The sequence below is a fragment of the Cinclus cinclus genome, chromosome 9, assembly GCF_963662255.1.
Source record: "Cinclus cinclus chromosome 9, bCinCin1.1, whole genome shotgun sequence".
In the NCBI taxonomy this organism is placed as follows: domain Eukaryota; kingdom Metazoa; phylum Chordata; class Aves; order Passeriformes; family Cinclidae; genus Cinclus; species Cinclus cinclus.
This window is the reverse complement of record NC_085054.1, coordinates 1,058,943-1,083,324: the sequence shown is the minus strand read 5'-3', so window position 1 is coordinate 1,083,324 and position 24,382 is coordinate 1,058,943. Positions and strand designations below refer to the sequence as shown.

General features: G+C 41.1%; 1 protein-coding gene across 1 annotated transcript in view; it reads left to right on the top strand.

Annotated features, from left to right (window-relative positions):
* The window catches only part of ANKRD44 (ankyrin repeat domain 44), a 130,562-nt gene that overhangs the window by 87,260 nt on the left and 18,920 nt on the right, over positions 1-24,382 (top strand). The window contains exons 8-16 of the mRNA XM_062498744.1: positions 669-881; positions 1,807-1,885; positions 5,111-5,225; positions 8,200-8,282; positions 9,547-9,664; positions 11,993-12,061; positions 12,738-12,878; positions 14,955-15,038; positions 16,001-16,112. Coding sequence (XP_062354728.1) covers positions 669-881; positions 1,807-1,885; positions 5,111-5,225; positions 8,200-8,282; positions 9,547-9,664; positions 11,993-12,061; positions 12,738-12,878; positions 14,955-15,038; positions 16,001-16,112 — 1,014 coding nt within the window. The remainder of the gene's footprint in view (positions 1-668; positions 882-1,806; positions 1,886-5,110; positions 5,226-8,199; positions 8,283-9,546; positions 9,665-11,992; positions 12,062-12,737; positions 12,879-14,954; positions 15,039-16,000; positions 16,113-24,382) is intronic.

Genomic DNA, 24,382 nt, shown 5'->3' with positions numbered 1-24,382 from the left:
TGGGGATATGATCTTTGAGACACCTGTATTTCATGGAAGGCTGTTCATGCCATTCCCAAGTCTTTTTGTACAATCTGTCTTGTCCTGTTTTACAGAACAGCAGTTGAATACTAAGTTGGTCATCAAGAACTAACATAATTGTAATGGCATCTTTATAATACTGAGCTACTGAAAGTGGTTTTCTTATTGAAGTGTAAATGTCTGTGCACTTTCACGTTGCTTTCACTCAGGAACCTTCACTTCTTACCCAAAATAAAACTGTGGAAACAGCTCTTATGCCTGGTTCTGTTCACAAAAGCTCAATACTCACTGTAAACATAAAGATGGTGAGGTTTTTATTCATCCTGCTTTTCCACTTACATGGAAAAGCTTTCCAGCTTGTTGGGACTTTTGTCATCATTATTGTCATTACATAGTCCTGCTATCAGCTTTAAGCTTCACACTGGTTTTAGAAATTGTCTGTAGGATAAAAAGTTAATAATAGGAAAGGTAAAACATTCCAAGTGAAGCTGTCTGGGAGTATAATCTGTCAATGAAATGTTCTGCTGAGAACAGTGGCCTATGACAATTCAGGCCTCCAGCTATTTCCATTTGCAGTGTGTGATGCATTACGTAAAAAGCTAAGCTGATGTCTGTAATTGTAACTATGTCTCCTTGTCTCATTTTAGATTGATGAGATGAACATCTATGGAAATACTGCACTTCACATTGCCTGTTACAATGGTCAGGATTCTGTTGTTAATGAGCTGATTGACTATGGTGCTAATGTAAATCAGCCTAATAACAATGGATTCACCCCTTTGCATTTTGCTGCTGCTTCCACTCATGGAGCACTGTGTCTTGAACTGCTAGTGAATAATGGGGCAGATGTTAATATCCAGGTAAAACTTGAATACCAGCTTTACAGTTTTACTTTATCCTATTTTGCATATCTCAGGAGGAAACTAACAACAAGTACAGCATGGCTTTAAATCCTTGATGGAATTGTAGTGATGCTGAGAATGTTGATCATGATACTGGGTGAGATTACATCCCAGCGGGGGAGCTCTCAGTGCCTTGATAAGTACAATGAGAACTCTAAACTCTAGGCCAGCCACTTTAATAAAGGCATGCAAAAGTACTAAAATATAGTCTGAGGAGCTCTGTCAAAATGTTGTCTCAGGGAATGGTACTAAGTCAAAGAGCTGTTCCTTTTTAGTGTTTTTCTTCCCTGTATAATATGGATACAAATACACCTGTTTCCAAGAAGTTCCCTTTTCAGGGTTGCTTGTTACCTACTTTAAAGCCCCAGCTTACAAAGTCTGATTATGCTTAGGATATCTGAATATTCTTGAAGGCACAGCTTTTACACATCTTGATGAAGCGGAAAGGAACTTGCTGTTATCCAACAGAGGGTACTGGTATGAGTGTCAGAAGGTTTGAGGTCTTCTGAGTCCCTATAAGATTTTGACTACTTTATCTAAAACTCCATGTGTTTCATTTTCCCATCTGTGAAACTGGCATTTAACTTCCTGCATTTAACACCTCTGGCAAATCCCTTAATATCAGTGAATAGTCAGTGCACTATTTAAACTCAGAATTAAGAAGTTAGGGATTATGCTTGCCAGTGAAGGTGAAACCCCATGCCAATAAAGATGAAGTGATGTGAATGGAGGCTGATACCACCCCTGTGCTATTTTCTCACAGCTCAGCTTTCCCGGTCTCAGTTTCTTTCTCTGAAACCCAAAGCATTGCTCTGTACTCATTGTACCTTTGCTTTCATAAGCCTTCACATGCTAAACCTCTGCTCTGTTTCATTCCTGTCAGAGTAAGGATGGGAAGAGCCCCCTGCACATGACAGCTGTCCATGGGAGGTTCACACGGTCGCAGACCCTCATCCAGAACGGTGAGTTCCTGTGCCTCTGCAGTGGCTTTCCAAGAGATCAGGCTCTTCTACTGTTGCAATTTTCAGTTGTTCTGACTCAGAGGGCAGCTCTATGAACTTCTGGCTTTGAGCTGAGCTGACAGCTCTCATTCCATTGTGCCATCACAACCTGAGATTTTGGTTGTTAACAAAATTCCGTATCTTCCAGCTGACAGAGGTCCAGATGATCTATTCAGATTCTTAATCTGAAAACAAGAGTTCAGAGGTGTATTTAGGTCTTTTTTTTTGCTGAGAAGGATGCACAGTTTTCTAGCTGTCCTCCTTTGGGAGCCCTGGTGTTCTTAGAGCTCAAACCATTTTTTCTACACTGCACTCAGCAGCTGTGCTTTTCTCACCTCTCTTAGCTCATCTCTTACCACTGTCTTCATGAAGTGTTGAATATGTACTCAGGAGGGAGGAGCAGTGCTACCTTGTTTGTTCTGGTGTAGCCAGGATTCCTGATTATCAGTAATTTTTTGGACATCTTTTTGGTCCAAGAATACTGTAGAACATAGCAATTATTCTTGTTGGAGATCTGGCAAAGGCCTGTTTTTGAATGACAGAGGTAGCTGTTACTGATTCTTTACTTAAGCTTCCCAGTTTGGGCCGCTACCTGAGACAGGATGGTCTGGGCTTTGTTCATTGATTGGGGTATTTTTTGTTTTCCAAAATCCCAAACTCGGAATTGAAGTGTGAAGTGTTGGACATGGTTGAACAACTGTGCTTTAAATGTAATGACAAATTTAAGCAATACTGTGTTTTAAAATGGAGTTCTCCAGTAGATCATGCTTCTTTCATGTCATCATGCAAATTGTTGTTATCTCTGTCCTGGGATAAATTAAAATAATAATAATAAAAGGGGCTTGGGGCAAAATGCAAGAAACTGTGCTTTAATTGCAATTTTTAGATGTTTAGTCTAATATGCTCAGACTTAGAGCCATTGTTTGCTCGCTGTTGGATTTATGTGGGAAAGGACTGGCAGTTCTTCATCTGTCCTTCACGCCTCTCTACTCTTCTTCCACTTACTTGGGTTTCACTTCTTTCTTTTTTTTTTTTTTTGTTTTTTGTTTTCTGCCCCTCTACTTTTAGTATTGTACAGTGATCTCATTGCAAGTTGACTTTATGCTTCATTGCCATGGGATCTTGGGGAAGGGAGAAATGTCCATGATTTAAAGAAATGGAGTTTCATTCTGCAGTACTTAATGAGTTGGCTAATGATGTCTCAGTTTCTGATTGCTGTCTCTGGTGACTTGTAGGGGAAGAATGGATTACCTTAAAACTGGAAAACTGCAAGTGTGGTACCGTTCTTTCAAAATGAGGGAAAAGAAATACTGGGGAATGTTACATAGGTCAGCCAAAGTGAGCAATATCTTGCACAGATTTCTCAAGAGTAAAAGAAGCTGGAACATCACAATTCTTTTCTAGAGCAGTTTAATAGGCTTTGTAAACACAGCACAGTCCTCTGACTTTTCCATGTGCAATTTCTATTTGTGGAGACCTCCACTGGTGGATGCTCTGCCCCAGGAAACCTGTTCAATAATTTCACTGATCTTTGTTTACCATTAAAAAATTAGAAATTAGGAAGGTTGGAAGGGACCTTAAATATCATCTAGTTGTAACCCATCTGCCATGGAGAGGCCATGCCTTGCACTAGATCAGATATCTCAGACCCTCGTCCAGCCTGGCCTTGAACACTTCCAGGAATGGGGAATCCACAGCTTCTCAGGGCATGCTGTCTAGTGCTTCACTAGAACTCTTCCTGTTGCAATTAAGCCCTGTTACCACCTGTAAATAGTGGACATGCAGTAAGTATTACCATATCCTGATGTTAGCAAGACTTTTTACATGCTTTTAGGAAGTATTCTCACAGCAAGCCAGCATAGTATTAAAATACTACAGCGCTGGTGCATAACTGGTTGTGAAACTACACTCAGAGATTAGTAATAAATGAATTCTTGTTGAAATGGAAGGTGTAGTGTGAGAGTTTTCAGTTTCCTTTCTGGGTCTGGAACTGTCTGGTATTTTCATTAAAAGCTTGGATAGTGGAATAGAAAACGTGTTTTTAACATTTGGAGACAAAAAATGTAGTTGGGAGAGACTGATAGTTGGCAGAAGGTAGAGTAAGAATGAAAAATGATCCTGTAGAACTGGACACAGAAGTTACAATGCAAGCAAAGCAAAAGAAAAGTCACACGTAGAGGCAGGAGTATCAGCTGGACAAGTTCAGAATGCAACAGCCAGGTGGGTGGCAGGTCCCTCAAGAAGGGATCTGGGGCTTGTAGAGGATCAAAAGGTTGTTGACCATAAGTCAGCATGGAGAAATAAATGAATGTGAGCATGGAGAAAAGAAATGGATCATGGATGTCCATGACACTGTGCAATGTCCAGGAGTGCACAGATAGGAGTGTAGCCAGCAGGCATGAAGTAATCCTGTTTGCTCAGCTCAGCACTGGGAGATGTCAGCTGTAGTACTGGGTTTGGCTTTTGCTTCCACAAGGATGCAGGCCAGCTGGAGAGGACTGGGGGAAAGAGAAAATAGTTGGAGTGCAGTAAACCTGACTGGCAAGGAGAGACTGAAAAAGTTACAGTTCTTAGTCCAAAAGGAAGACAGGGACTTGTCTGTAATCTGTCTAAAGAAATAATCAATTTTTCCCGCTTATGTGAATAAAACACAAGATGCCAGGTTTAAATTGCAAAAGGAAAAGTTCTACATAAGCACTGTTTGGTTGTTCTTTGGTAAGACATGCAAAAAGCACACAACACATTTGTTCGCAGTGTGCTCCTGATGGCCTGTGGAGTGAACTCTATTTAACATGGTTGTACAGATAAGGTTGAGTGGCAATGCATTCACAAATGAGGGTACAGTTTCAGCAGATTATTTTGTAGTTTATTTCAGGGCACACATTTGTACCTTTAGATAGGCAGCAAATCCAAATCGTGTACTTTACCCTTGTACATCATCCCATTCCTACCACTCTTCCCACCACTGCAGGTGGAGAGGGAGGTGCAAGTGCTGCTCCCAGACCATGGGTGACAGCTGAGAAATTGCTGTGTGCTGGTTTTTGCTCTGGAAAATTTAGTGTCTCTGGGGCTAGGAGAGCAGCTCTGGGCTGTTCACTGTGCTGTCGCTAGAGACAAATGGTACTTCTGCTCCCTGGTTCGTGCTGAACTTTTCAGTGTTAAACTGTATGAAAATCTCTTCTGCAGGAGGGGAGATTGACTGTGTTGATAAGGATGGTAACACCCCTCTGCACGTGGCTGCAAGATATGGACACGAGCTTTTGATCAACACCCTCATAACCAGCGGAGCCGATACTACCAAGTAGGTGCCTCAAGTGGAGCTGTTTGTAAGGATCAAGGGTTGTGTCCAGTGCCTGGAAACACAGCTGCTCCTCACCTTCTGAAGTGGGGAAGTTACAGCTAACAACCATAACTGTGCTGTACTTCAGTGGGTGACATGAGACTAAAATATGAAAAATTGGGAAGTGTGGACGGGAAGCAAATTATGTTAAGTTCCTGTTGTGCCACTTGCATGATTACAAGTTGTACAAGTACTGCTTCTTTTCCTTGAAGCATTGATGGGGGCAATGGTGTTCATGTACATGAAGTAGGGGTGTGTATATATATATATATATATATATGTATGTATGTATGTATGTATGTACATATATACAGAGATAGCACTTGAGCATTGTTTGGTTATGGTCAGGTTCCTAGGGTCTGTCAAAAGGAAATAGCAAAGCTGGACATAAACACAGGGGTGTAAGATCAGGGTAATGCAGTGTCATGAGGGATATGGGTACCAGGTGTTTCAGAGCAGCATCTGGTTTTATGAATGTAAGGTTTTGGCAATTACCTCCACATGTCTCCAAAATAAAATTTATCTTCTACATAGAACCCACCATTGAAATCAAGGACTTCTCTTGACTTACCTAGTTAGGAAACCCTGCTTTCAAATGCAAATGACTGTTTTGAATTTGGGAGAGAATTGCAGCTCTCAGTATTTTGTTTATTTGCTTGATGGTGTTCATGCAAGTGACATATTTCCCATTCTCCTTTGCTGAGTATAGCTGTCACCCTACAGACTCAGAAGGTGGAACAGATCTTCAATTGGCATGGATAATGCAATTCCACAGGCTTCAGCTAGTTCACTGGATTTTATTAATACAGCCAGCATGAAGATCTTGGTACCTTAACAGAGGTGTAGATTTTTCCTCTCTCCTTCTCCAGTACAGTCAGTCACTCTCTGTTATCTTGAGGTTTTAAGGGAAAATGAGATGCACTGGGATAGCCCACTCCACTCCTGGAATCAGGGTTATCCAGTTAGAAATTTCTGTTTCACAGTTGGGTGACTGGAACATTGATCAAATAAAAATAGTTGTTCCAGCAGCAGAAATAAGTAAAATAAGAAGTTGGCTCAGAGGTACCAGGCAGATGGAAACGATGCTACTGCTTGTGCTAAATGTGCTTTCAATATGTGCTGTATGTAAATAACTCTAGGTGAGCTCCCCAAACAGGTCTAGGAAAGAAAACTCTGCAGCACTGTTTGCAACAAGTGCAGACAGCTGGGCCAGTCTTTGAGGCAATGCACTGGAAGGGAAAATGTGCAAGTGAGGGGAGGAACCAGTGCGAACAGCACTGCAGAAGTGGGATACTGGCTAGCAAATGTGCAGTTAGTGGATTTTGGTGGAAACCAGCCAGAACATCTGCTGGGTGGAAATCTTGACCAAAAAGATGAATAATAGATAACTAAGTGGAGGAGGGGACAGAGGGTGTAGGGAGAAGCACAGCGATACGGAATGTCCAATGTTACCTTAAATAAATGAGTCCATGGCTAGAAAATGCAACCTGTTTGTACAGATGCAGCAGCTCAGTGGAGCTTGCAATGTTTTCTTCAAAGAACAGGCTGTCAGATCATCTTTTAGTAGATTTACTCTAAGATATAGATGCAACTAATAGCAAAATTAAAATCTGTATGGCAGCATAAGTCAGTGTAGTGAAGCAGCAAGGAGGACACATTTAATGTGAAGACAGAAAGTATGGGCCTATGGATTCTGGGAAGAATACACTTTTTGGAAGCAAACCCAAATTAGTTAAATACATTTATATATAAAATCTTGGAGAGAGCAAGGTGCCTTTATAAACATCCACATTAATAATTGTCTTAAGCTTCCTAAGTAATTATGATCTATGATGGTAGAAAGACAAGATCCTTTGTCTTTGGGTCTGTATCTGAAATCCTCTTGGAAGATGATCCTACTCTCCCATCCACCAATTGTCTCACAGTAATGAAGGACTGATACGAATCCGTCTGCTATTGTTCTGAGTTTGTAATTTTAAAAAAAAATCTGCTGGAGCTGCCAGTAGATGATAATCTTGTCAAACTAGTTGGTTTCAGAGGCTCTGTGTTATGTGCACTTGGAGAACTGCCAGTAGGATAATACTTCCAGAATAACAAGATGCTTTACACAAAACAATGCTGAGTGAAAGACACCAAGATGTCCAGACACAAAAGTATTCTCAGACAGTAAGCAGTGGCATGCCTAGGGACTGAACAGGCATGATTTCCTGATATTAATTAAAGTTGCTGAGTGCTCAGCTGGTTTAAAAACTGCATGTTTGCCTGATACAGATTTAGACTAATGATAGATAGATTCAATCTAATGGCCACCTTTATTTTCTTACTCATCATGTCTGAAATTTTATTGTGTGATTGAAAAGAGGGTCATGTGTTAAAGGGAGGAAAAAGTGAAACAGGAGGTGAGGAGAGTAGCTGGAGCAAATAGGAAAATTAGATTATTATTTTTTAGGCTGTGGAAGAAAACTGTGACATGGCAGCCTAAAGGAAAGTGTGAAGAGTCATGTGCAAAAAAAAAACAACCAAACAAACAAACAAAAAAACCCCTTAGTAATAATACAGAGATTTTGGCATTCACATTTCCCTCAGAATGGCAGGTACTGTATGTGCAGCTGGTGCAGAAATTTGTGGCTCACTGGGCAGTTGACTCTGAGCAGTATCTGCTCTCTTACTCCTCCCTTACCTTGCTTTCGCTTTGAATTTTTGCAAACCATCCTGCCACATTCTGTTCAAAGCATAATGCCAAGATTTTTCTGCATCAGAATATTTTTAAATCTCAAGAAGGCTGTTAAGGAAATACAGATAAAAATAATGGCAGGCACCAAGAAAGAATCCTCCTAGAAAAGCATGAGAAAATGTTGCTTTTCTGGAAGGAGCTTTTGATGTGGTGTGTATGTATGTAACCTGCATTTTCTCATGAAGCTGTTGTCCCTTTCAGGTGTGGGATCCACAACATGTTCCCTTTACACTTAGCAGCACTGAATGCCCACTCAGACTGTTGCAGGAAATTGCTGTCATCGGGTGAGTAAATCCCCCAGCGTCCCTGGAAATCAAGTAGTGTTTGTCTCTGCTGCTTGCAGCCTCTTTCTACTATTTGTTGTGAATTATTCTAGTGAAAAGCTTCCTGTGCTGCTGTGTTGGGCTGAGTGGGGTGGTGCACCACAGCCTATAAGGCTTTCCCAAAGCCATGCTGGTACTTCCTGCGTTGTTCATGCCCTAAGCTCTTTTCTTCCAGCGGGTTCAGAGAGTTCAGAGTAATTCACCGAGGGAGGGAGAGAATTTAGAACCCTTTTGAGATCCTGTTTTGTTTTGGGGATTCTCCCCCCCTGCCCACCAAAGGAGTAATTCTGAAATTATCTCCCTGGGGTCTGCACTGGCACAGGTATTTACATCTCACTGATAATGATGTGTTTTTTACATGCAGCTAAAGTATGTTTCTGAATCTGAAGTTGAGGAGTTAGGCTGGCCAAAGCTCTGGGGAAAAATGAGTGGAGCAGTAGTGTCAAGAGAACAGGCTTGGGATCCTCACCAGAGCCCAAAGCAGAAGAAGCTAGATCTTGCTTATGCAACCATTTCAGGAGTGTCAGTAATCAGAGGCCAAATCCCCACTTCTTCTTTTTCCAGACAAGAGTTCCTGTGAGAATCCTGACCCGGATCATATGAGTTTTCTAGAAAACTCGTCATTACTTAACATGTAAAATGTCCTATGACTGCATTTTCCCCTTGAGTCCTGTAGAGTGTAAAAGAAATGTGAAAAATGGTAATTTCATACCCTGTTACATTGTGACTTGGTGTTCTTTGGCCTTGACCCCTAGATGGGAAAACACTGGGCGACCAGAGTTAACACTGTCAGGCTGCTACCTTTGGCCATGTGCATCTTGATGAATATCCCCACATGCAGCTGGAAGCCTCTTCCCAGTGTGACAGCCACACTCAGTGAAAGCAGCCCCAGTTCGTGTTTAGGCTGGCTCCGTGGTTCTTCCTCATGTCTCCATGTTTTCTGTCTTCCTGTTCTGCTGTCGCAGTCCTCTTGACAAGTCTCTGTCTCCTAAACGCTGTCACATGGCTGCAGACAGGGACGAGGAGGAGCTGGATGAGGAAATAGATGCTTGTCAACTTCGCAGCTCTTTTTATAGAGCTGCCAAAGCTGAGCCCCAGCTCTGCTCGCTGTTCCCGTGACAACCTCTCTCTGACTCTAGTTCTGCTTGCCTTCTGTTTTTCTTCTTTTTTCCCCCCCAACTAACCGATTTTTCTGTCTCTGCGATGTTTCTTGTGGTTTAACTAGGACAAAAGTATAGCGTAGTGTCCTTGTTTAGTAATGAGCACGTGCTGTCTGCAGGCTTTGCCATAGACACTCCCGACAGCTTCGGAAGAACGTGCCTGCACGCGGCCGCGGCCGGAGGGTGAGTACCTGCCCTGGTGCTGCTCCGAGGCATCCTGGGGCACGTTTGGGGCCACCCAGCTTGGCTGTGCTATCCACAGAGGAATTTATTGCTGTGCAAGGCAGTCTGGTGCCATAATTTGGGTCACTTTAGGCTCTCTTTTGCTGCTGCCCTTGCGTAGGGCGAGCTGGGTTGATTTGAAGCGCGGGTTTTGGGCAGAGGGGAAAACTCTTCCTTTTCGTGGCCCTGAGAAGGTTGTTTCAGTTTTCAGAGGGGGGCTGCACTTGCCCAGGCCTCCGTGGTGTCACCAAGTCAGTCAGTCTCCAAGGAAAGCCTCAGTCCCTAGGGAACACCCAGTGATGCTGCTGGCAGGGGAGTTATTCCTGGCTTCCATCTCTGGACCCTGTCCTTGTCCAAAAATGCAGCTGTGCAGCAGTGCCCATCGGATTGCAGCCTTGGGGTGCAAATGTAGTTCATCTTCCTCTCTGCCAGGTGCAAGTTTAAGTTTCTGAAGAAAAGCCAGCAAACCAAAGCAACAGCAGAAAAAACAACCACACTGAGCCCGCATCATCCAAATTAGAAAGTGAGAAGGCTACCCCCCTCTCAGAGTGATGCATTCCTGAAAAGTGGTGGGAGGGCAGAAAAAGGAAATTGAAGTGAGAATTGAAATGCTTCAATTTAAGATGTTAATGTATCATCCAGTTATTTTAAATATTTCCAGATAATTGTCAGTGAAGTGCTGTGAAGTTAATCTAGCAAAAGGACACAACGTTTGGCAAGCGTTGGGTTTTGACTCTTCTGTTTGAGTACTTTATGGCTTAGAAAACAACTGAAATGGAGCCTTGGCTACAGCCCTTGGATTCTCTGTGGTTATAGCAAGCAGAAATGCTCATCCACAGTGAATACTTGGCGGTCATTCTGGAATTTGCTTTTTCTTCTCAGTGGACCTAAATCTATATCACAAAGTTTTTGTTCTTCGGGGGAAAAAAAGTCTCAAACCCTAATAAAATTGATCCAGATATTGATCTTATTATTGTTTTGGTATTATTCATCGTGATACTTCTCTCACATTAATATAAGAGGCATGGCAGTTGTTTGGATGGAGATTATTGTAGTGTAGTTCAGATGCTACCTCCTTGGTAAGGTTGCACCCCAGAAGGTGGATGAAAACATTCTGGAAGTCCTAAAGAGAAGGAGGGGCTTCAATAAGAAGCAAAAATTACTTATGAAAATAAACCATATTTTCCCATTGGTTTACTATGATTGTCATCACTAGCAAGTGTTTTTATTTTTAGTGCATTGTGGTGAATCTTCTGTAGTTATTTTGTGCAACAGCAATTTAGAGTTGGGATCCACATACACCAAAATATGGCATTATTGCATCCCTGTTTTTTTCTGTAGCTGGAGATCTACAAAACCCATCAGTTTATTTCCTGACACAGGCCCTGTTTCTGCCATTACATTAATGGGAGTTGCATGGGTGCTAGGAAAAGAATTCCAAAGGTCTGCTCATCTGACTGTGAGCACAACTGATGGATATATTGTCCCTGTGAATGGCAAGTGGTCTTGGAAAGTGCTGCACTTCTTTATGTCATTTTCTGGCTTGGAGTCCTACATTTATTTGCTTGAATTACAAAAGATGTCAGAATGCAGCTATTCAAAATTACCTGGCTTTAAACAAGATGAAGAAACAGCCAGGATGTGGTAAATTCTCCTCCACTCCTACAAATGCAGTCTTGTTGTGACAATCACTATAATAGCCACACACCTTTTTTAACAAAGCACTTGGAGATGGGCTTAAATCTATCAATAGTCAACAAATTGTACCAGAATAAACCTAAAAGTGACTCTTGTGATTATATTTCATTAAATAAACAGGACTTGAGCAAAGTGCTTACTGTTGGATGCTTTGCTGAATGGGGGTGGATTTCGTTAAATGTCACCTCTTCATTATTAGACTGGCATTTTATAAGCTAGCAACAACTTTCTTTTAAAGTTCCTTTTTAAAATACCAGGTCAGAATGGGAAGCAGTACAGTACAGATGCCATTGAAAATCTCCAAACACACTGAACACATTTAGTGTGTGCTCTCTTTGGAAAATTAATGATTTTTTTTCTTCTTCAGAAGAGAAGTTTGAGGTTTGCTAGTTAGAAAAAAAAAAAGAAAATAGTTTATTTTTGGAGATTCACTTTCTGTTTGATTGAATTTCACGTTGTAGTAGGCTGTACTCTGTTTTTGCAAATAATATAAAAATAACTGGAGTAACTTTTTCCTTTTGGGGAACAGGGGGAAATGCAGGTGTAAGCTTCTGTTTTATTCATGTTTTTTTTCTTTCTTTCTCTTTCCAGTAATGTAGAATGTATAAAACTCTTGCAAAGCAGCGGAGCAGATTTTAATAAGAAGGACAAATGTGGAAGGTAGGTAAATTACGAAGCTCTTTTAAAAAAAGAAAGAATCTTATCAGGCAAGGAAGAAAGGCCACCTCAGACTGAAAATCATATGTTCTATGAAAAATGGCAGCAAAATCAGGTAGTTTGGCCTTCTCTGCAGAACCCTTGCTGCTGCAGTTATATGCCAGCCAGCCAGGTGTAGGCTTCACTAAACACATCAAAGCCATCCCACCCTCTTGAGTTTTCTGTTTTAAAAATATCACAGCTCTTCTTTTTTCCTTACTGCCCAAGTTCTTGTGCCGGTGTGCCCAAGGCAATGCCTGGGTTGTGATGGCAGGGTAGATGCTATTGGATGTGCTTCCTGGAGGACTTTTCCCCCCCAGAAAGCATTGCTATGGGTGTTGCTATGCATGATAAACAAGATACTGTGATGGACACTGTGCTTTGCTCTGTCTTTCAGCTGGGAGATGTAGTGTGTCTGCAGAGCCACAGCAGAGGCTCTCACAGGCATTAGGCTGTTTGCAAGACACAGATTGATGCTCTGTATCCTGTCAGGCTTCATAGCAGCACCAGAACTTCCTATTAACACAATATTTTGTTATTGACTGCTAGAAACCTGTAGGAACACAGCAATTAAGATTTATCTTTATCCTCCTTGGTACATGTTGGAATATGAGGTAACAAATTACCACTTATGTTCCAGGACACCTTTGCACTATGCAGCTGCAAATTGTCATTTCCACTGCATCGAGACACTGGTGACAACAGGAGCCAATATTAACGAGACAGATGACTGGGGACGCACCCCTTTGCACTATGCTGCTGCTTCTGACATGGACCGAAAGTAAGAGAGCTCTGAGGAATTCCTGCTTTGGGTGTTTTGCTAAACTGGTGTCACTTTAGTCTCTTCATGGTGCTGTGCCATTCGAGCCAAAAAAGCCGGCGCCACTAGTGCAGGAATTCCTCTCAGATGCATGCAAAGCTCCACAGTGAGTTGCCATGACTGGAAGCCAAACCCCAAGATGATGTGGCATTTCAGCTCCACGGTTTACCTCCAAAGGAACACACAGTTTTGCAGCCACCCTGCACTACAGAACTGTTTTCACAGTGTTATGTGTTCTGTTTCCCTCTGTGTGGTTTACTCACAAAGTTAAGCTCAGAGAATTTTCTGCATTTGCTTTGCAAGTCCATCAGAAGGGATAGAGCAAGAGACAGCAGAGGGAGAGGTATTCCTGGACTGCAGTGACAGACATTTGGGCATTTTGTCAGATTTGTGGGAAAGGTGGGATAGATCTAACCATCAGTCTCACTCCACTAGCAGAGCAGATAAAAATGGTCACTCTGTCCAAACAGGTTGCCTTTTTAGAGAGGTCTGAAGAATAGCCTTTGTCAGAACACGGTGTTGTTCTTGTGAGAAAGGGGGAAAACAGCTGCAAAATTTAAAAACGCTGTGGTTACTGACTGCAGTTTTAATTCCCAGACAGTTGAACATTCTGGAAATCTCTTCCTTTTAACATACTGTATAAACCAGATTCAATCAGCCTGTTAGTTCTCTCTTAAAACCGATAGCAGCCTGTATTTATTTTAGGTCACCCTATACTTTTCTGTCTCAGGGTGTCTCTGGACATTAAGAATCTAGTTTTTGGCTTCTTGTATAGTGAGGTCTGGCAAAAGCACAGCTGCATCTCTCCCAGCAGAACACCACCTCAATGCCACAGCAGGGGAAGTAGGGTTTGACTTTATGGCAGAGTTCTGAATGCCACATCAGAGCCTTGAGAACTTCTTATTCATTTGCTGTGATAATACTGATACAAAGAATGTCTTCCCCATCACCCTCAAACCTGAACAGTGCTGGGAAGAAGGAGGCAGGGTCATCAGAGGTGTGTGCTTGGCATGAAAAGCAGTATAGGCTTGTAGGAAGGCTTTCACCACTGCCTGTTTCTAATTCTGTCATACCAGGGTGAGGTGTTGCTTGGGGGGAGGTTGAGAATGATGATTCAGTGTGTGTTTTTCAGCTTTTGGTTCTTGGTAGGTGAAGTTCCTGCATTTAAACAAACTCTTGGTTAACTTCAGGGTGTATCTACTTTTACCCCTCATTAAAAAAAAATAAAAAGAAGAAGTAAAAGAAGCTTATTTTAGTCAAATTCTGAACTTTGGAAGGAGTATATGGCTTTTACTTGTCCTCACAATCCAAACCTAAATTGATTCTAATGTGGTGATGCTGTCTTCTCATTAAATTTTTCAATTTGAGATGTTCTGGAGAAGCCTTATTACATAGATGAAATGATATTTGCAGACCATGATTTTATAGGTCAGCAAATTTTTTTTCCTGCTGAATGTCAAAAATCTTCCAATGAGGCAATCTCATTCCAAAGAATATTCATCATTAACTCTGGATGTGGGTAGTTAATGAGCAGGGAGAAGAATCTGTCCAAGAGATCACAGAGTGTTGCCAAGGTATTTGACAGAAGTGAGGCAAGACAGTGATTTAGTATCAGTGATGAAAATTGCTCTAAATGCTAGAGAAGAGCTAGCAGCTTACTGCAGGAGGAAGAAAGGTGGAGTAACCCTGAGTTACTCTCTGGAAAGGAAATAAAGTGGACAACATTGCTGTGGTTGAAACAGAAGGATTCTAGAAAGTGTTGGTCAGACTGTATCTGATAGAAACCAGAATTTTTTTTTTTTTTCTGGCATTGACTTGTGGGCTAATAAACTACCATACTATGGTTGTCTCCATAGCTTTCAAAACTTACTACCTGCAGACCCATGCAGTGCACTCTGTTAACTTGTACAACCCTCATTGTTAGCTGGAGGAAGTCAGCTCCTTGAGGAAGAGATTGGGGGTGGGTAGCAGACTGCACCAGAATCACCAGTGTGGTATTTTGAGAATAAGTTGCATTTTTCTGTCCTCTGTGCTAAGAAGAAAGAATATTTTAGGTAACTCCCATGAAAATGCTGAAGAACTTGAAAGATCCGCTGAGATGAAGGAAAAGGAAGCTGCATTGTAAGTTTGGTGTCACAAAAGCAGTTGGACTTCATTCCTTGAGAATGCCACGGCTTTGGCTTGCAGCCTTACACTCTGCTCTTGCTTGTTCTTTGCTCTGCTAAAAACAATGGTTGGCTTCAGTGAGGGCTAACCTAAAGAAAAAAGCTCCACGCTCTTCTCTGTGCACATATTCCCCAATATTTCTGTTTCTGTGCTTATTGCTGTTTCTTAATGGAAAATGTACAGCTTCAGTAATTTTATAATTCTTTTTATCGTGTGCTGTAGTATCATGCAGTGTCTTTGGTGTCATGCACAGCATAGTCTGTACGTTGCAAAAAGAAGTAGCCAATGGCTTTCTCAATGCATTCACTTGGATTAACATTTTCATCTATCTGCTTAATGATATATTAAAAAAAAAATCCCCTTTCTCATGTAACAGCCTTAGATTCACTCCAGATTACAGGCTAGGCAAGAAAGTACTAATAAAATGACAGTATCTTGATGGTGTAAGAGAAAGTGGCAACAGCTAGAAAGAGCAAAAGGGATCTTTTTAAAACCATGACTGGAACAAAAGCCATCAAAGAAGAGAATGTATTCATGTAACTCAGTTAAATATTTTTTCTCCAGCCTTCCCTAATGCATATTTGGAAGCCAATGGTTTGATATCTGAGTTTTTATGTGAGGAGTAGCAGTTCTATTTATGTCACGTGTACAGAATCTTTCAGGCTTTGTAATAGGAAATCAGTTTTGTAATCTAAAGCAGACACAAGAGTTAGGCTGAAGATTTTTTTCATGAAGTTGATCTTCAAAGACGAGTGGGGATTTTCTCAGGGTGAACGTGAGGAGCTGTTGGTGAGAAGTGATTTGAGGTGCAGCTGGAAATAAAGGATTCACTGCCAGTTTTCAGTGCCACTGCCAGCTGCAGCGAGGGGTGAGTTGAATATGGTGAGCCCACATTTACCCCAGTGAATTGTCCACAGGTGTCTCGAGTTCCTGCTCCAGAACGATGCCAACCCATCCATCCAGGACAAGGAGGGCTACAACACTGTGCATTATGCTGCTGCCTACGGGCACCGGCAGTGCTTGGAACTGGTGAGTGCTCCTTTCACAAGTCTCTGTCTGCTGATATTGAATCTGCATGTGCCATGGCTACCATTGCAGTTCTTTGGATAATAAGAAATCTGTGAAAACCTGCAATGTGGGGCAGTAAATATTTGCACCCAGATGTATCTTAAAAAGATGTTTGTCTTGATAATCAGGTCCTTGTTCAGCCACCTGGTGCTTAAGGGTTATCTTCACATGGAGTTTATGTATGCACAAATTAATTTTAAGCATGATCAATATATTGCTAGTGTATTCCTAAGTGCCAGGAGTAAGGGACAGTTCCTGGTAATGACAGTGAATGTGTATGATCCACCTGGCACTTTGCATACTGCGGGAGTAAATAACTTTTGCTTCATACCTGCAGTTTCTTTTTTGTCTCTGGCAAAACAGTAGCAACACTGATAAAGTTACCATAATCAAGATCAACCTTATATGAAAAGCAGCTGAGAATTTTTGGGTTTTTTTTCTTTTTTAATATTCTGGGTCTAAGTGATTAGTAATTGCATCTTCTAAGAAGCCAAAAATTTTTAGCCAAACGTTGGATTTGGGAGATGTATAGAATGGATTTATAGATGTATGTGACTTGTTGAAGTGTCATAAAGGTGGGTGTTAACTGCTTGATATACAGGGTGATCCAAAATTATATATATAATATATGTATTATTACTATATATGTTATATTTACACTAGATAATATATATAAAATATATAATATTTATTGCTTATACATTGACTTTAATTTCTTCCAAAAAAATAAGCTCCAATTGGAAAATTGCACAGCTATTCATGCTTTAGTGAGAACACTGTGCTATTTAGTGTTACGTGTTGTTTGGTTCTTTATTTCTATGTTGAAGAGTCAAGTACTTAGTTATTGAGAAGGAGCTCTGCACAGCACATGTGCCACAGCAGGAAAATGCTGCAGCTGGCCTGCAGCTGGTTCCAGCTTCTTGGAAACCTGGGGCAGGAACTCTTCCAGGACAGGCCTGGGGCAGAATTTCAGGCAGGGTGTTAAGCCTTTTTAGCTCCCACCTGCAAGAATATTTAGGACAGTTAAAATAGCAGTGCTCCTTTGTTGCTTGTGGCAGTGGTGACTCTGCCCATGGGGATGGAGGGGGAGCATCTTCACTGGGGATTCTGTTTCAGCCTCTGTGTCACAGTCCCTGTGTGCTGTGAGGCATGGATTGGGCACGGAGCAAGCTCCCATCTCTTTTCCTGTACTTGTTGCTGGGCGCATTTTCTGCACATAGCAGTTGCAGACAACGACCAGATGTCAAATCCTGGTGCTGCTTAGGCTGGGCAGACAAAAGGGAGAGCCAGGAAGGCAGTGCATGTCAGAGGTGTTGGGTTTTCTTTTAATCTGGAGGGGTGAAATGCAAACTGAGCCAGAGCTTTGCAGCAAGTGGTTGATATTTGGGCAGATAAACTCCATCTTTTTCCCTGTCAGTCTTCTTGTATTTGTGAGCATAGCTGCAGTGTGGAAACCCAAGGTCAGGCATCATTTAGAGTCACAAAGCTGTTCTGTGTACAATGGTGAAAAACAAATGCCATGAATCTTAGTCCTCTGCATGCACAGGACCACTGTTGTGTGCTAGGGTGCCAGCCTGAAAGTTTTGTGGGGACAAGGATTTTTCCAGTGGCATTTGGAGGATAACAGGCATGCTATTTTCTCTTTGGAATACAAAGGCTAAATGTGTCAGAAAGCATTTGTGCTCATCCAACAGCAGGACCAGGATCATCTTTGCACCCACTGTCAGAAGAAGCTGACTCAGTGTTTTTGTCCTGAGTTTAACAACTTTAAATTTGATAACTCTTAACTAGTTGATAGAGGCACCACCATTACACTGATTTTTTTACGATGCTGGGATTCGGGATGGCAAAAGGGCCGAAAGCGAAGTCAGGCAGGATTATGTAAATAAACCATTATTTTCCAATACCATATTAGCTGTTATTTTATTATTTTATCCCCTGGGTAAATATTTTTGTTTATTTTTGATAGCTGATAAATGAAAATACCTAGGAATTACCTTACCTAGAACAAGACAGTTCTTTATAAGCCTAAAACTTGTTAGAGGAAAGAGTTCACATGAAATATGGAGCTTTAATTCTGGTCAAAACTAAGTCAGGGTGGGTGCAACAATTACCTCTTTTTTCTATGAATACTAGTATTTCCCTACATGCACAGTACCAAACTTCAGCAAAATGTTAGGGAGTAATTTTGTTGTTCCAGAATATGTCAAGTTTATAAAAGACCTTGTAAGATTATTTTTTATTTGCCTTCCGCCCCTATTTTTTTAAGCAGGTATCTAAGAGAGCTTATTTCTAAATAAATGTTCACTTTAAAATATAAGTCCAAAGAAAGAGATGTAGTATCCAGTGGGGTTTCCTTCACTGGGCAATTTGGTCTTTGCTTTAAGCACCACAGTTTCTCAGCATTATAAAATATTTACACATTTGAATGCAGTTTAGGGAAAGGCTGGTTAATCTATGGAAACATACTTTAATCCTTTGACTTCTATGTTTACTGTGAGCCCATTACCTTGGCTGGAACTTAGCTACATTTCTTTGTGGGGAAGTATTAGGAGAAATAAGGATTAACACTGAAAAGATCATGTCTTTGACCCAAACAAAATTTCTGTTTTGTGTGTTCAGCCACAGAGCAGCTTTTCAACAACAAGAACAGCATTTTTCCTGCGGGACCTTCCGGTTGTCTGGAACATTAGTGGGGTAGTTGCTCTGCAGTGAATGATGTGATGATGCTAAAAAGAGTGGAAGCTGATTCCTCAGTTGTTTCTCCACCTGTAGGGAGCCATTCATGAAGGCTGAATGGTGGGCATGTGTGCTTGCAAGCCACTGAAACTTCCACCTGCCTTCCTGCTTCTACAAATAACTTCAGATTTGTTTAGGCTGGGGCTGACTTTTACTACTTTTGGTAGTCAGTGATACCAGTCATGGCTGCTACCTGGTATTTGAGAGCTGATCACATCACCAAACTCCTTTGAAAAAAAATAAAAAAACGTTGTGGATTTTTTTTTTTTATGTTGAAATGATCTCATATCACAAGTTCTTTATTAGTATGAAAAGAGTGGAATTTAAATTGTACTTTCACATTAAAGTTCTATCTGGAGAGATAGCCAAGCACCTTGTGCTGATAAAAACAGGTTTCTGTGCAATTCTAGGCCAAACAGAATTAAATACCTGTCTCTTCTAGTGAAACCTCTTCTCTGACTGTAAGAATTGATGGATACTTTTTCTTTAAATCTGCTCCTCTCTTTATTCCATTAGCAAATGTAATTCCTTCTTTGACTAATAGAAATTGAGTGGTCACAGGGGCTTAATCATTTGAGGATGAGGAGAAGAGCATGGTTTAACCAAAAGCTGTGCCCAGAAGAAAAGGCAAATCCCTTTGTGGGTGTTGGGGAGCAGGGGCAGAGGGAGCTGGCAGCACAAAGCCACACTGGGAATGGAGAGGCTGGGGAACACCTTTGATCAGAGCAGCTCTGCCCTGCAAGGCAGATAAGCCATGCCTTCAAACACTTGGATCCTTAACCTATGGAGAAACTGAAATCACAGACTCCATAAATCCTCGATGTGGCTGCTGCTAATTGCCTATCTCCTATCAACACAAATGTGTTCATTCATCCTGAGAGCAGGACACTGGTAATTACTGAGAAGTGAATCACAGCAGTGGCTGGGATAGGTGTTAAAAATCTTTTCTCCACATGGGGATCTGACTTGGATTTTTGTCCAGTGGCAGCCTCTAGGCTTCTCTCTGATACAGATGTCTTTATTTTTGGGATACAGCCTGTGTTTTCTCCTTCATAATTGCCTGTCTCCACAACCAACACCCTCTTTCTTAAAGGGTGCATTTTGTCTGAGGGGCAGCAGTGTCTTGTGTGATGAGTTACTTTGTACCTGTGTCTATGAGGGCTTTTCCCACATGGAGCAGAGAAGTACAAAGTCATTAACTTACGTGGTTCTAAAAAGGAGAAGAACTCCGGAACTTAATGCTCAAAAATAACTTCCATGGTCCTAATTAGTCTGTCAGTTGCAGAATCCCCCAAATCATGGTAGACCGATTTCATTGGTTGAGTTTTGATGTCAGCATTTGTGCAGTATGTACCCACTGTTTAAATAATCAATAGGAGCCCATATATGCTAGATACACTCATGTAAGTGAGTTTATAGAAGTGCAGTTTGGAAACTAGATAATTTGGTTTCTAAAATTGCTCTCTAAAAAGTTAATGCTGCTTAGGAAATCAATGAGGGCAGGAATCTACCTTTTACCCTGCCACCCTGTTGGCACTTTGCCTTGTAGGATTGAGTATTGCTTAGCATCTCTGGGGTTTATTTGCTGTCTCTCTGACACATATTGTCTTTTTTAGTAAGTATTTTTATTTTTCCGGGTGGAGAAGCAAGACACTTAAATCTGCTTTCTTCTGACAGAGAACAGCAAGGCCACTGCAGAACTTCAGGAGTTATTTTTCCTTCAGTTAGGAAAGAGATCATGGATTTCTCCTGTTGCCTTAAATACCTTTCTGTGTATCTGTGTGTGTGTGGTGTTTAAATGTTACGTGTGAAAAATATCTGCTTCCCTCAAATCTACTGAATCCAAAGAAAAGGACATTTGATCATGGCATATTGCATTGCATTAGAGTATTAGGCTTTCAGAAAGAGCTGTGGTCACTGGGATTTTAGGGGTGCAGTCAGGTTTATTTATCCAAGGCAAGATGTTTGCCTGCATGAGCAGATTTCAAAAAGAAACTGTCACTGGTATTTATTGGTATTTGTAGATTTACAAAGCCATCTGACTTCATTAAGCAAAGCCTCCCACTGTGTGTGTGTGTGTGTGTGTGTGTGTTACATATCTGTTGATCTGTGTTTTGTCAATTGAGGAGATTGATCTTAAACATTCTCATTATTCTCCTCTCTTCCTTCCTCCCTCCCTATGAAGAAATGTAACTGATATCTATCTGCAGTGGCTGTGCTGCCATTGCTTCAGGAGTATTTCCTCTGGATGTGGACAGTGGAGGGATGGGGCACACAGGGTCAGGTCTGTGATTCTGTTCATCCACTGCTTGCAATGCAGTTATTGTACAGGAAAAATAAACCAAGAAATATTTTCAGATTACCATTAAACTTGAGTGTTTCTGTCTTTAATTATTCTAATTCCAATTGACATTTTTAATTAGATCGGAAGCAAAACTCCATTGGATATAGTGAGTAAATGACAAGTGATTGCATGTTGTGTATTTTTATTTAAACTTCTTAGTATTTTGCAAATCCTTGTATTCACTCTGGTGAAGCCTGAGGAAGAAGAATCACAACTCTTAACCAGCATGCCATGTACTTGAAGGAATTGCATGTGTGCTGCTTCTGCTTCTGTTGGAATTCCTTCTTCCCGCTGCTTGCAGGCTCCAGCTTTGCTCAAGGCTGTTGCTTCTCCTCAGTCAGGAGTTAGGAGCTGTGAGTCCAGTGCACGTACCTGGCTGGCATGACACTTCCCTGGATGTTAAAGTAACTTTGCTTTTGGTAATGTGAAATGGAACCACACTTGTCTGTTTTCTGGAAGCTTGTGGCCAATTTTAAAGTGTTTTGGAGAAGAAATGTAAATTATATGGCTTCAAGTGAGCTTGAATTTAAAAAGTACTTGTATGTGTTTCAGAGTAGAGGCTCAAATGAGAGGAGAGTAGCAAAAATAACACTGAAATGCACATTTTAAAAATTGACTGTCACTGTATTTCACCAGTCCTCAAGTTTTCTATCTAAAGATCATAATTTCTCTAAATATAAGCCTTCCTATACCTTTTGCACACCTGTGTGATTTGCAAAAGTTTATTTGGCTAAGAGAGTCCTTAGAGCAACGTGTGAGGTTTTACAAAACCTCTGAGGTAGAATTTCTGGCCAGAAAGAATCATGATATATGTGATTTGGGTGTGAAAGTCCCAGGTTCAAATCTCTGCTCTGACTGACAAAGGAATTGGACTTCTACATCCCAAGGAGTAGCCAATATATTATGCAGGCTGGTACTGGGGGTGATATCTCACTCTCATTTGGAGCTGTTCTGCATCGTTTAAATACTCACTGGGTGACATTCACCTGTGTCTATGACCCACTGAGTATGGCACTCCTGTGGCTTAACATGAAGTGATTTTGCCTGGAGTGGAAGGGATCCAACAGAAGATCAGTGCCCCAGCTGAGAACAGCTCAGGGCCTGCTCGAGTTTCAGATTTAGATACATTTAAAGACCTGAACATTATTCTCTTACATGCCAGGTAAGTGTCCTTTTTGCATGGTGGTGACTGTTCTGCTGGGTATTGGACACTTGAACTTTGTACTGGAGGTGTTGCACAGAGCTATTAACACATCTCTTCAGGCTCAGTCAGCCTAAGCTCTTGTGAAAATACTTCTTCCTTAAGTTAACTTCACCCATATCTGTGCATGTGAGTGAAATTGATGTCAATACTGATGAATTGGAGTTTTAAAGCTTGATCTTAGGAAAGCATCAGCACTAGGTTAAGAGGCATATTGGTTTTAACCTGACCAAATTAAAATAATTTGATCATGTATATTAACAAATATGGAGAGAGCTTACAGGATTACTTGTTCCCCTGAGGATATGTTTGTACCACTTCACCTTTGAATTTTTCATCAATCAGGAAACAATTCTGAGATTTTAAAATGTGCTTCCCTGATTGAGATAAAGTAGTGCAGAGGTTCCTTTTACCTCTTCTTTCTGTATCATCAAAAACAACTGATGAGTTTTTTCAATCTCCTGCTGGCCACTTGCTGGAAAATCCTTTATTTAAAAGAAGCTGCTGGTGGCATGTTTTCCCAGAGCAGAAACAATTATCTGTTGCAATTTATCAGGAAATATGAGGTGCGAAGTGAGACCTTGCTCATATATTTGTATTCAGTTCTGAAAGTGACATTAAAAATCATGACTAATTGCCACATCTGAATGACCTTGTAAGTGATCAGCAGCATCGCTGCATAATTGTTGCAGAAGAGTAGTGTCCAGCTATTTCTTTAGTCTTTATTGCCTTTTGATCAGCTCTTCACATGTGTGGACATTTCTGAATGCTGTTAGATTAATAGATTTTCAGAGTAAAGGCCATTTTTAGAATATACACAGGCAATCTAATGCTTTGCCATTTTACAATTAGCATGAATAGCACCAAGCTGCCGGGGTTCACCAGCAGTACTGGCAGTGTGTGTGCTGGAATGTCAAAGCTGCCTTAATAAAACAGTAAGGTTCTCAAAGAAAAATCCCTTTAACTGCAGAGCCAGTTTGCACAAACCTGGGACATAGCTACTGAGAGTGCACTGAAATGGCTGTGCCAGGAGGTGCCTGTGCATGATGGCTTGGACAGGATCACACATTCTGTTCTCTTTCAGGGTTTGAGATGGTGCCCATCGTTTCACTGCCTGTAGTTTGAAGTTTCTTTTGACTCCTGGTTTGAAAAGCATAGCTTAAACCTTTTATGCGTGATGAAAGTATTATCTCTTTTTGTGCTTAATGGTAATTTAAGATTACTGACACGCTTCATGGAGCTGCTTTTTTTTCTTTTTTCTTTTTTTTTTTTTTTTTTTACCAGAGCTGGATTTTAGAATATATTATAGTCTATGAGGACAGTCATAGGAAGTATCCTGACTCATTAACTGGCATAGCTGAATTCGTCAAAAATGAAGGGGGGAACCCACACTGTATCCTGCTGTATAGTCAGTTATTATTACCACAGAATAAAATCAAGCAGTAAATACTTTTATGCCTGTAAATACCCTTACTGCACAAATGAAATGGTGAGAACTGTAAAAAAAAAAAGTTCATGCTGAACTGGGGAAGAGAGTTTATAATAGCAACCTTGTAGTGCTGTTAGTTTGTTAGACTAGCACTGAATAATTGGTGCTTTATCTTAGTCTGCATCTCCCAAAAAATTCACATTCCTGTTTCTGAGTCTGAAGAAGACTTTACAAAATAATTACTTACAGTATTAAAGGGTGGTGTCATGGGAAGTGAAAGGGTCATGCTGGGCATTCCCTAGAGGCAGAAAGAGAAGAAGTGTACCTTTGCCTTTGGAAAGGTTCTGACCTGCCCACAGGGAAGAGTGCCCCTCAGTTTCACATGCAGGCTCTTTGCACCATTCTGACATCCACCTGTCGGCACAGAGAAGTGCAATCTGCTACAAGGCAAACTTTCAAAGTCTCAAAAAATAAGAAATGCAATATGCTGGGACATTCTCCAGTCAGCCACCAGTAAC